The sequence below is a fragment of the Balaenoptera musculus genome, chromosome 8, assembly GCF_009873245.2.
Source record: "Balaenoptera musculus isolate JJ_BM4_2016_0621 chromosome 8, mBalMus1.pri.v3, whole genome shotgun sequence".
Taxonomy (NCBI): domain Eukaryota; kingdom Metazoa; phylum Chordata; class Mammalia; order Artiodactyla; family Balaenopteridae; genus Balaenoptera; species Balaenoptera musculus.
The window spans coordinates 98,831,549-98,843,685 of NC_045792.1; the positions used below are offsets into that span (position 1 = coordinate 98,831,549).

The 12,137-nt window shown below is 41.2% G+C and overlaps 1 protein-coding gene across 1 annotated transcript; it reads left to right on the forward strand.

Moving 5' to 3' along the window:
- Positions 1 to 9,366: 9,366 nt before the first annotated feature.
- Positions 9,367 to 10,303, forward strand: LOC118899809 (olfactory receptor 4D9-like). The gene is given in 2 exon segments (XM_036861781.1): positions 9,367 to 9,909; positions 9,911 to 10,303. Coding segments are annotated over 2 exon segments (936 nt in total).
- Positions 10,304 to 12,137: the final 1,834 nt, after the last annotated feature.

The window sequence follows — 12,137 nt, forward strand, 5'->3', positions numbered from 1 at the left end:
AGTAAGACTCTCCAACCTCTTCATCAGCAAGGACCCCTTTCATTATTTTTCCCATGGAGTCATATTTATATACTCAGATATATTGTCAATAAACCAACTACACTTACTAGGTAACAATTTATTTTGCACTTTAAGTTAATAGGTTGATGATAACCCGAGCTTCTGGTGAGCACAATGTATCAGTGTTATAGGATTGAGTTGATTGGATGTATTTCCACTCAAAGACCAAAATAACAACGTGTCAATCATGAAAGGTATATGGCAGGTAAAGAGACTGACTGAATCTAACCCCTTTTTCAAGAGGTAAGTAAATAGAAGAATAGAGTGGTTTTCCCTATGTCTTATATCAACTTAGTTACAGAGATAAGTCTTCAGATACTCAGTCAATTGCTCTCACCTTATGAATGTAATTTATTTCATTACTGGACCTGTCCATGCCAAACTGCAATCTTGTTCTAGGAAGACCTCATGGTCAGTGCCTCTGAAACACACATATATGAATACATGTGGCCTATCACAGATTAAGAAATTTCTTCCTGCTTAAACTCCTTATGGGCTCGTAACCTAGTGAGAATCTCAAAGGTACAAATTGTTGTACTCCTGCATTCCTATCAGGAATGAAGAAGCTTGGGAAGATTTCCCATAATGGCCTCCAGGGATTTATCTTATGCAGAACTAGACATGCCAGATTCACGTTCTCATGATAAGTTTAGACAAAGGCAGACAGAACCTCAGGGATCCTACACAAAGAGCAATCCATTCTCATTATTCAAGAACTGGTTTTCAGTTGCAGCCTTACCAGGGCCAATCTCAGATTGGCTTCACTGTTGACGATTTACGTTTTTCCCACTGGAGAGAGAGAGAGAGGAGGTGTTAAAGAAGGTAAAACTCTAACCATGCTGTCTATTTTGCACTCTGCTAGTGTTTGTGAAGAGGGAGTATAAGTTAGTGTTTTTGTCTGGGAAAATATGATTAAAATTAAAGTCAAAAGTAAAGCATTGTGGCTGAAAGCTCTAACTTCAGAGTTATACAGACCTGGGTGCAAATCCCATCTCTGCCATCCATCAGCTGTGTGATCTTGAGTTAGTTAAACTCTTCACAGGTCAGAGTTCACCTATACAAATGTACTTATACGATCCATCTTATGGAGTTGTTGTGAAGGTTACGATGAGACGGTATATATGAAATATACAATGCCTGGCAGATAGTAAATGCTCTGTCAAAGGCAAATGGGTCCATTTAATTTTTTTATATTAGTGTTTGTATTTCTCTCTTTTCCAAAATGAAAATACCTTTATTTTAAAATTATGCTTATTACATATTTCTTATCTAAAATGCAGAAAGTTTAGAAAGTATAAAGCAGTTAGTTAAAAATCTCCTAGGGGGCTTCCCTGGTGGCGCAGTGGTTGAGAATCTGCCTGCCGGTGCAGGGAACACGGGTTCGAGCCCTGGTCTGGGAAGATCCCACATGCCGCGGAGCAACTAGGCCCGTGAGCCACAACTACTGAGCCTGCGCGTCTGGAGCCTGTGCTCCGCAACAAGAGAGGCCACAATAGTGAGAGGCCCGCGCACCGCGATGAAGAGTGGCCCCCGCTCGCCGCAACTAGAGAAAGCCCTCGCACAGAAACGAAGACCCAACACAGCCAAAAATAAATAAATAAATAACTAAAAATGAATATCTGCTTAAAAAAAAAAAAAGAAATTCACTGGGTTAACAAGCTCCTCTATAAAAAAATAAAAAGTTAAAAAATCTCCTAGGGCTAACTGCTTTCTACATCTCATGGTAAAAACCACAAATGCATCCATTTTAATATGATCCTTTTTGCTCTGCCTAAGACACATTCGATCCCCCATCATCCTGTTATACTCTTCTCCTATATGGCGCATATTCATCATTATTAGAAAAAAAAAAAACATGGTGTGGAAATGATGGGAATGTACATTGAATTCAAAGCCCCTATCATCTTAAAATTTCTAGCTTTCTGTCATTAAAACATGACAATAGGTTTTCCTGTTATTTATACAGGTTGAAGGGTCACCCTGAAGCTGATAAGGTACAGCACAGGAGAGTTTCATAGCAAAAGAATATAATGGGTCAAGGATAAACCTTGGCTTTGAGCGTAGAGATGAGGGATCAAACCAAGAAAGCAGACTCAGGGTGGATGGAAGAGAGTCCCAGGGGAGTCAGCCAAAAGATAGTGAGTGTTGAAGACAAACTTCACTTACGTCCCTCATTGGATCTGGGCTAGCCTCATAAGGATCTATGAACTAATCAGCTCACTTGCTTGTCATTTCCTGCCACCTGATCAATCAATTCTATTGATAACTTTTTACAATATTAATCCAGCTTGCAAATTCTAAGAATAATCTTCACTTGTCAAGTCACCACTCATAGGGTCCTGCTACATTTGCTCGGGTAGCTCTGGTCTCTAGACTCTCTAAGCTTTTCTTTATGAAACTGCCTATGAAAAATGCATACCACAAGCCACTTCATAGTCCATTTCATGCAAATGGACTGTTCCTTTCCTTTCCTTCCCATCTCTCGCGACTCACTCAAATCAGTTTTATCGCTATGTTGAAACTGGATGGCACCGAAGACCTATGGAGTCTGGATCACTGTATCTCAGAAGCATAGTCCCAAGGGAGCAGGAACTCATGAACCCCTGCCACACCACTGTCCCTGACACTTCCTCAAACTATGTATAAACACACAGTATAACCTGATTCAGTAATTCAGGAGAAGGGGAAAGCAATTGCATCTCATTACACAAAGATGTATCATTTCTCTGGATGACATAAAATCACAAGCTGGGCTGCATTTTTCCCATTTAAATCAGCTTTTATTGTTGTTTAAGCTCTGCTGCTAAGAGCCATAGAAAATTCAACAGACTCTGGGAGTAAACATAGCTTTCAAACTACCCTTTCCTACCTCACGCCCTTAAATCAAACATTTTAACTATAAACATCTCTGGGTACCCATGAACCTAATAACATAAAATAATTCTGAAGTAATTAAATTGATAAATATCAAAAACTGTTACCATGCTGCCTCCCTAGGTTCTAAGTGAGCCATGGATCTCAGAGATGTAGATTAAAATAATTGCATAGGGGCAATATACATGTCACATTAAACAGAAATTGCATGTATAAATCTGCACCATCCAGTCTCTGAGAGCTACCCTGACAGTAGCCCCAGAGCTTTGATTTTTCTATTGTTGCCCTTTTATTTAAGCTTCATTTCCCAGCTGATTGCAAGCAAAGCAATTTTGGTGAGGAGGAAAATTGCATGGTCCATGGTGCGGTTTAACACTACATTTTCTTCCTAAGCCAAGGAGGATAGCGCACTGTCTCATGTGCTTCCTCTAGAGAAAAGGATATGTCCTGAATGTGCACTAGCGTCTCTGCAGATACATGTGAGGTGGGGCAGAGAGGGGGTGATGGAGGGGAAGAGAGACAAAGAGGAGGGCTTGATGACATTTTAATGACTCCCAAGAGAACACAATTGAATTGGCCACTCAGCCTCCACATTCATATTCAACAATATTCCCTTTGCTAATTCCTTTATTAGGCTTGTGGCTGAGGGACTAACAGTGGTGGCCAAGACACCATAAGGCAATGTGGAAGAGTCAGAAGGATGTGATTCCCTGAGGTCGCCTTTTCCCACCTGAAGGAAAAGCATAACAAAATCACTAGCCTTGAGGTAGGCTGTCCATGAAGCACAGAATTCCCAGAACCTACTTCTAAGAGGCATTGGAGCATCGTAAGAGGATTGATTTTTCACTTGGAGACTGAGTCAGTTAAGTGCTGGTATGCGAACTTCTGAAACTGAAAAGCTGGTAGTGTTGATTTTTCAGAAATGCTGCAAGTGTATAGGATGTTCCTACTGAAACCAGAAGTCTTAATGAAGCAAAGAAAAGTGGTAGTTTTTCATGATTAAGAAGAGGGGAATTGTGCCTTGCAACATAGAAGAAGAAGGTCAGTTGGCCCCAGGAGGTATGATGCATTTTAGTTGGTAGGATGTTGAGGTTTGAGTTGTTTTGAAGGGAGTTGAGAAAGTGCCGATACCCCAGCTCTCAGAAGGTGACTACCTTAGAAAAACAGCTCTTAAAGACAGCAATTCCTGAACTCAGTATATACAGTCTGGCCAGCTTTGCTTCTTAGCTGGGAATGGAATTTGCGGGGCTTTGAGTAAGGTGTTTTCATAGCTAGCTAATCTGTGCACTCATGTAATACTGAATATGAAAAATGCTCCTAAAACTTTTAGGGATTCAATCAAGAGTAGAGACTTTTCAGTATTGGGAAAGAGAAAACTGTGACCTGGGAGATCTCTCAGAGATTCAACCCAGTGTAGAGAATGAAGCAGCATTCTTCGTAGGAAGCCGGGGTATGGGTGTAACCCTGAGTCTGCAGGTTCTTTCAAAGATGTTTAGTAAGCTTGTTTCTAAAGGACGGTCCCCTTTGGGGTGATTTCTAAGAAGCCCTCACGATCCTTCTTTTGACCTCGCAAAAACACATAAAATTGTATTTCTTTTTTTTTTTTAATTGAAGTATAGTTGATTTACAATGTTGTGTTAGTTTCAGGTGTACAGCAAAGTGATTCAGTTATACATATATATATTCTTTTTTAGATTCTTTTCCTTTATAGGTTATTACAAATCTTGAGTATAGTTCCCTGTACGATACAGTAGGTCTTTGTTGGTTATCTATTTTATATATAGTAGTGTGTATATGTTACTCCCAAACTCTGAATTTATCCCTCCTCCCCAAATTGTATTTCTTTATCCCTTCCCCCTCCCTCTCTATGTGCCTGTGTTTTGACGCAATGTACGTAATCTTGCAGTTTCAAAGTATCCTTCCCACTCCATACAAAGACAGCATCGTAGGAACCCACAAGATCCATGATCTTCAGGAGGAATTTGTGTTAGAGGTCATGCTTCTCGGAACTCATGTCTGCACCTGGCATTGCAACACTATGTGATTGATGCAGGTTCCTGGTGAAGGTAGCTCTGAGGACTGCAAAGTCTACTTTTCAAACTCTGATTTTTTTTCCAAGTCACTTTTTTTTTTTTTTTTTTTTTTTATTTTTTTTTTTTTTTTTTTTTTTTTTTTTTGGTTTTCGTTTCTGTGCGAGGGCTTTCTCGAGTTACGGCGAGCGGGGGCCACTCTTCATCGTGGTGTGCAGGCCTCTCACCGTCGCGGCCTCTCTTGTTGCAGAGCACAGGCTCCAGACGCGCAGGCTCAGTAGTTGTGGCTCACGGGCCTAGGTGCTCCACGGCATATGGGATCTTCCCAGACCAGGGCTCGAACCTGTGTCCCCTGCATTGGCAGGCAGATTCTCAACCACTGCGCCACCAGGGAAGCCCCTCCAAGTCACTTCTGACATCCTCTCATGTAAGTTTCTCTCAGCCAAACCTTTCACTCACTGCGTGCCGGCTTCTACCACCACCATCTTACACCCACAGTCTACTTTCACTTGTTTTACAGAGGATTTTTTTTCTTTGCAGGGTTTTCTGGAAGAGCTGATCAACACCGGGAAGAAGTATAGTTAAAGTAGTTAAGAGCATCGGTCTTTCGAATAAGACAAATGTTGGTTTGAGACATGGCTCTACCAGCGGTGAGACCTTGACCAAGTTACTTAATCTTTCTGTGCCTTGGTTTCTTCATCTATAAAATCAGGATAATAATATCTATTTCACATGGATATGGCGGGTTTTGGAAGTGATAAAATGAACAGAAGTGTTCTTTAAAAGCAAGAAAAAAATAAGCAAAACAGAGCTCCATTATTCTGCCCACATTTCTATAATGCTGAGACCTTGAAAGTTGCCTGGACCCCACGCTACTGTAGGCTGAAGCCATATATCCAGATGACAGGGTTTCAAAGGGACGATTATAGTTTATTTTCTTTCTGGAAATGTTTTTTTAAATATAAACGCCTATATTTACAACTGCATACAGAAATAAATTTATCTATGTTTATAAGCAGGAGTGTGATACAATCGTCTAATTTTTTGCATATGCTTTAGTTCAAATCCCTAAGCAAAAAAGAAAACTATCCCTATGGGATAAATGGCATTTTACACTTATTCCAAGTGTTGGAAAGAGGGCTTTGAACCACAGGGTCAGTAGCAAGATGAGCCACTCTCAGTCAAGTCCCCCTAAAGGGACCTGGCTTGTGTAAGGAAGCAGCACTCACCTGGAGCTGGTGAGACTGGGTAGCCACTGGCAAACTCAGGATCCTCAGATGCTTTCAGTTTGCAAAACAGACATGCAATCTCGCCTACTCCTTAGAAGAACCCTGCTCATGAGGTAGGTCTTATTATCATCATATCGTAGAAATCATAACGGTGCAGGCTAAGAACTGACTCTAACCCATGTCCTGTGAACCTCACATATATTTCTCATGAGTTTGGTACTGTTATTGAGTAATTTGCCCAAGGTCAAACCAGGAAGTAGGAAAACCCAAATTTAATAAATGCTCTAGATGATCCACATATGTGTGTCCAAGATACAAGTGTGGGATGTGATACTGTCCCAGCAGCCCTCCCGGACAAGGTTTACAAACATTATATGACCAAGTGGGACCGTTTTTCGTATAGAGCCCCACGATTTTGTACTGCCTCCCTTTTCTTTCTGCGGATTCCACAAGCTACAACACTCTTAATGTCTTAACTATCAATTCCTTAAGGATAGAACCTGTGTTTGAGTCACTGTTCTCTCCAAGTCATTATGATGATTAATTTTATGTGTCAACTGAACTGGCCACAGGGATTCAGATTAAACATTGCTTTTGGGTGTGTCTGTGAGGGTGTTTCCAGATGAGATTAGCATTTGGATCGATGGACTCAGTAAAGCAGATTAGTTGCCTCTCCCCCAATAGGTGGACACCAACTGATCTATTAAAAACCTGAATAGAACAAAAGAGGTGGAGGAAGGAGAAATGTACCCCCTTATTCTTGTCTCACAGCTTGAGTTGGGACATCTCATCTCATCATTTACACCAGTGGCTCCCCTGGTTCTCAGATCATTGAATTATGACTGAATTACACTCTCAGGTTTCCTGGGTCTCCAGCTTGCAGAAGGCAGATTGTGGGACTTCTCGGCCTCCATAATAGCGTGAGCCAATTCTGCATGATAATTCTCTCTCTATATATATATGTGCATATATACATATATATGATGGATATAGCTGATGTAGATATAGACATAGATCCTATTAGTTCTGTTTCTGGAGAACCCTAATACTGTCATGGAAATGGTATATAGAGGAAGGAAAGAAAATAGAAATAGTAAAGAAAAACATGAGAAAGAAAGAAGGGAGGGAGAAAGAGAACAGGTGACACAGAAGCTCTTAATCTTGTCACGTGGTTTCCTGAGCAGAAGATTTGAAAACCATTCACTTATCATTCCAATATCCAAAAGAAAGATTCTAGAATAAGATGCTGTCATCAATTAAAATATTTCTATGTTCCAGCTTAACCAAAGACTCCTTTGGGAATGATTTCTCCACTTTCTAGTTATGGTAAGTAGTTAGTGTGGGGAATTTTAGGATTCTGGAGAGCTGAAATCTTCTGTGATCATTATTCTGAACATGTATTCTTATCACTCCATGTTGTTGACATAGACACCAAAAATTAACGACAACGAAATGAAAAAGGGGCTCTTATTCTTCTGTATGAATAAAAAGGAAAGTGTTGCCTGGGGAACTGTGGTCTTTAAAGGATTTTTTTCTAAGGTTCAAAGAGCAAAATGCAGGGGGAAAAAATAGAGGAATTAAAAGCAGAATCAGAGAAAGAACTACAGCGGGGCAACTGCATAAGACAAGAATTTGGGAGGACCTAAAGTGGGTAAATGAGAGAAAGATAAAAAAACTCTCAGATTGTAGCTGGTAAAGGCTTTAACTTTATTTATTATAAAATAACTGTTATGAAAGTTAGTGGTCAATTAAATTTTACTTGAAATGAAATTCATTCTTTACACATGAGATTAAAATGTTATAAAGTAATCACTGTATGTTTATTTTTTTTAACATTTTACTGAAGTACATAAGCCTACAGTACATACATATAGAAAAACGCACATAAGCCTACATCTCAATGGATTTTCACACAAGCTGAATATATCTTTGCAACAAGCCCCCTGATCAAGAAAAGAGACCGTTATCAGCACCTCAAAAGCCTCCCTCATGTTCCCTTTAGTTTTGTACATTTTGATTCTTTATGTGAACAAAATAAGAGCGTGTGCACTCTTTTGTGCATGGGTCATTTGGCTCAACATCCTGTTTGTGAGATTGGTGTATATCGTTACGTGTAGTGTAGGTCATTTCCATTGCTATGTAGTCATGTGTGAATTTAACAGTATTTAGCTTTTCTACCGTTAATGGGCATTTGTGTCATTCTCCAGTTTGAAGCAATTACAAACAGTGCTATGAATACTCTAGGATATATCTTTTGGTGGATATAACATATGTCCATACTTCCTAGGAGTGGAATAGATTGTTCTTAAGATGGAGATGGGCAGATAGATAGAATGACAGATAGGTGATAAATACATAGATACATAGATAGATCTTCAGCTTAAGATAATATTTAATAAAGATATATATATTAGTATTAGCAGATATAATCAAACAACAAAGTGGTTATTTTACACACCCCACCAGCAGTGTTCCAACTGTCCCACATCCTCACCATCACTTGATATTTTTCATCTTTTTCCACCATTTAGGTGTGTGTGCAGTAGAGCCTGTGCTGTGATTTTAATGTGCTGTGATTTTAATGTGCTGTGATTTTAATTTGCATTTCCTTGGTAATTCATGAAGTTGAATTGGCATTTGGATATTCTTTTTTGTGAAGTTTGGTTCATGTCTTTTGCCATTTTCTGGTTTGGTCATCTATCTTGTTTTACTGATTTGTAGAAGTTCTTTACATATTCTGGATGAGAACCTTTTCTCAGATATATGTATTGTAAATATCTTCTCCCATTTGAGGGTTCTCTTTTAATTCTCATAATGATGTCCTTTGTGAACACAAATTCTTGATGTCATAAAATTTATGCTTATTATTTATTATTTTGTATCATATGTTGTAGTAAAAGTAGAATTGAATAGGTTCACAGACCTGTCACCTGTGTTTCAGCGGCCACAGTGATGGAACCTATCTGTTTACATGACTCGTGTCAGAAACCTGGGTCATTCTACCTAACCGTGGCATACAGAATTGCAGCTACAGCGCCTGCATGGAAAAAGAACTTCCCAGGCCAGCACCAAAATTCAAGTGACAGAAAAGACAACAGTAGACTTCATAACACATTCTTTAACTGTGCTGTTATATCTTCCAGAGATATACTTGAAAAAGAATCTGTGACCCAATGGATCAGGGGAATTATACCAGAGTGAAAGAATTTATTTTCCTGGGAATTACCCAGTCTTGAGAGCTAAGCTGGGTCTTATTTGCCTTTTCGTTTTTGGTGTACATGACGACTCTGACGGGAAACCTCCTCATCATGGTTACTGTTACCTGGGAATCTCGTCTTCACACGCCCAAGTACTTCCTGCTCCGTAATCTGTTTGCTCTTGACCTCTGCTTTTCCTCCATCACAGCTCCGAAGGTCCTGGTTGATCTTCTGTCAGAGAGAAAGACCATCTCCTTCAATGGCTGTGTCACTCAAATGTTCTTCTTCCACCTTCTGGGGGGAGCAGATGTCTTTTCTCTCTCTGTGATGGCACTTGATCACTACGTAGCCATCTCAAGACCCCTCCACTATCTGACTATCATGAGTAAGGAATGATGCACTAGCCTGGTGGTGGCCTCCTGGGTTGGGGGCTTCGTCCACTCCATCGTGCAGATTTCCTTGTTGCTCCCTCTGGCTTTCTATGGACCCAATGTTCTTGACACTTTCTACTGTGATGTCCCCCCAGGTCCTCAAACTCGCCTGTACTGATACCTTCACTCTGGAGCTCCTGATGATTTCCAATAATGGATTACTCAGTTGGTTTACATTCTTCCTTCTCCTCGTCTCTTACACAGTCATCCTCATGACGCTGAGGTCTCAGGCAGGGGAGGGCAGGAGGAAAGCCATCTCCCCCTGCCCTTCCCACATCATGGTGGTGACCCTGCACTTTGTGCCATGCATCTATGTCTACGCCAGGCCCTTCACTGCCCTCCTGACAGGTACCGCCATTTCTGTCACCTTCACTGTCATCTCCCCTCTGTTCAATCCTATGATCTACACCCTGAGAAATCAGGAAATGAAGTCAGCCATGAGGAAACTAAAGACACAGCTAGGGCATTCGGAAAGGATTTAAATTCTATGAGGACCAGATAATCCCAAAATTTAAAGATAAATATTAAAGATTTCCCTGGCAGTCCAGTGGTTAAGACTCCACACTTGCATTGTATGGGGTGCAGGTTCGATCGCTGGTCAGGGAACCAAGATCCTGCACAGCCAAAAAAAAATTTTTTTAAATAAAGATAAATATTAAATTTTGCTTTCTCAAAATGGGAAGAAATCATGATGCTGAAAACTCAGCCTCTGTGCACTGGTGCCGAATCAAATTTCAGAGACACAGTTTTGGGTGAAGTAGAAAAGAACAGCTTTATTGCTTTGTCAGGCAAAGGGGGACACAGCGGGCTCGTGCCCCCCAAAACCGTGTGTCCTCAACCCAGGAGGGTTTGGTGAGGAGTTTTATAGCAATGGTTCAAGGGCCGGGTTGCTGCTAAGATTAGGGTGTGTGCAGTTTCTGCACTCATTTAATCTGGCCACAGGTGGTCTCTTAAAGAGCTTCTCTGGTTCCTTTAATCTGGAATGAAGAATGCTAACATCTTCCATTTGTTGGGGGTTTTAATTCTGTAAAGAGCCCAAAATATACTGTTATCTCTATCCCTTGAGGCAGAACCAGGACCCTGCCCCAAGGTTACACTACTATTACTTGACTGCTCCTCCCTTGTCTCTACATCCCCTCCCTTCCCTGATTAGCAACTGTACGAATCTGCCCTTTGGAACTCAGAGAAAGTCATGGAGGCTGGAGTCTATTCTCTACAAACAAGAAACAGGGGACACAGAAAGGCTTCCATGTCCAGGAGCCCCACAGGGTCCTGCTCGGTTTCAATCACCTTAATGCCAAAAGCAATTAACATCTATAGATAACCATGGAGTCCTAAAAGAGGTTGGTCCTATAGTATGTGCTGGGGACCTATGGATGATACGGCTTTAAGGTGAGTCCCATTCATGTCTTCCACTACCCACTTTCAATCATTCATTCCACGAGTATTTACAGGGTGCTTTTTATGGGCCCAACAGTGCTAGGATTCAAACTGCTGCAAAAAGATTAAAAATAGTCACTGTTAGAGGCATCCCCCAAGATGCTTTCATGAAGGTATGAACAAAGTGTAGTGGAAATATTGTAGGCACTTGAAAGTTTCAAAAGACATTTAACAGCGAGTCGACCTTTCCAAAGCTTATAAGGCAGAGAGGGACAATCCAAGCAAATAACTCAGTATGTGCAGAGGGAGAGAATGGTGTAAGAGCGTGCCACATTTGTGTGGCAGTGAGCTCATTGCAGCCACAACATAGTACACTCCTGGAGGGAAGACCTGTATTTGACATTTAAAAGGAAAACTGGGAAAGGAGAACTCCATTTGTAGCCCCCTGAGCAACGCAAATCCATGCTTTCTACTGGGGAGAGAGGATCTCCAAATCACTCCAAAGCTGTGGTTTCTTCCTGGGCAGAAGGAGGTAATGCTGTACATGGGAGTATTCATACAGAAATAACACTGATGGGTAGAGGTTGTAGACAGCTCACCTGGATTTGTGAAAGGCTTAAGCAAAGACAGATATTAAGCATTCCCATGGGAAGGAACTGACTCCCCGTTGTACAGCAGGATTATCTCAATCACAGACTAGCCAGACCCAAGTTTCTCCTTGTTTCTGCACATGGGACCTTACAACTCCTTTACACTTTCCACTCAGTCCATAAGAAGTGAAAGAGGGCTTCCCTGGTGGCGCAGTGGTTGGGAGTCTGCCTGCCAATGCAGGGGACGCGGGTTCGAGCCCTGGTCTGGGAGGATCCCACATGCCGCGGAGCAACTAGGCCCGTGAGCCGCAATTACTGAGCCTGCGCGTCTGGAGCCTGTGCTCCG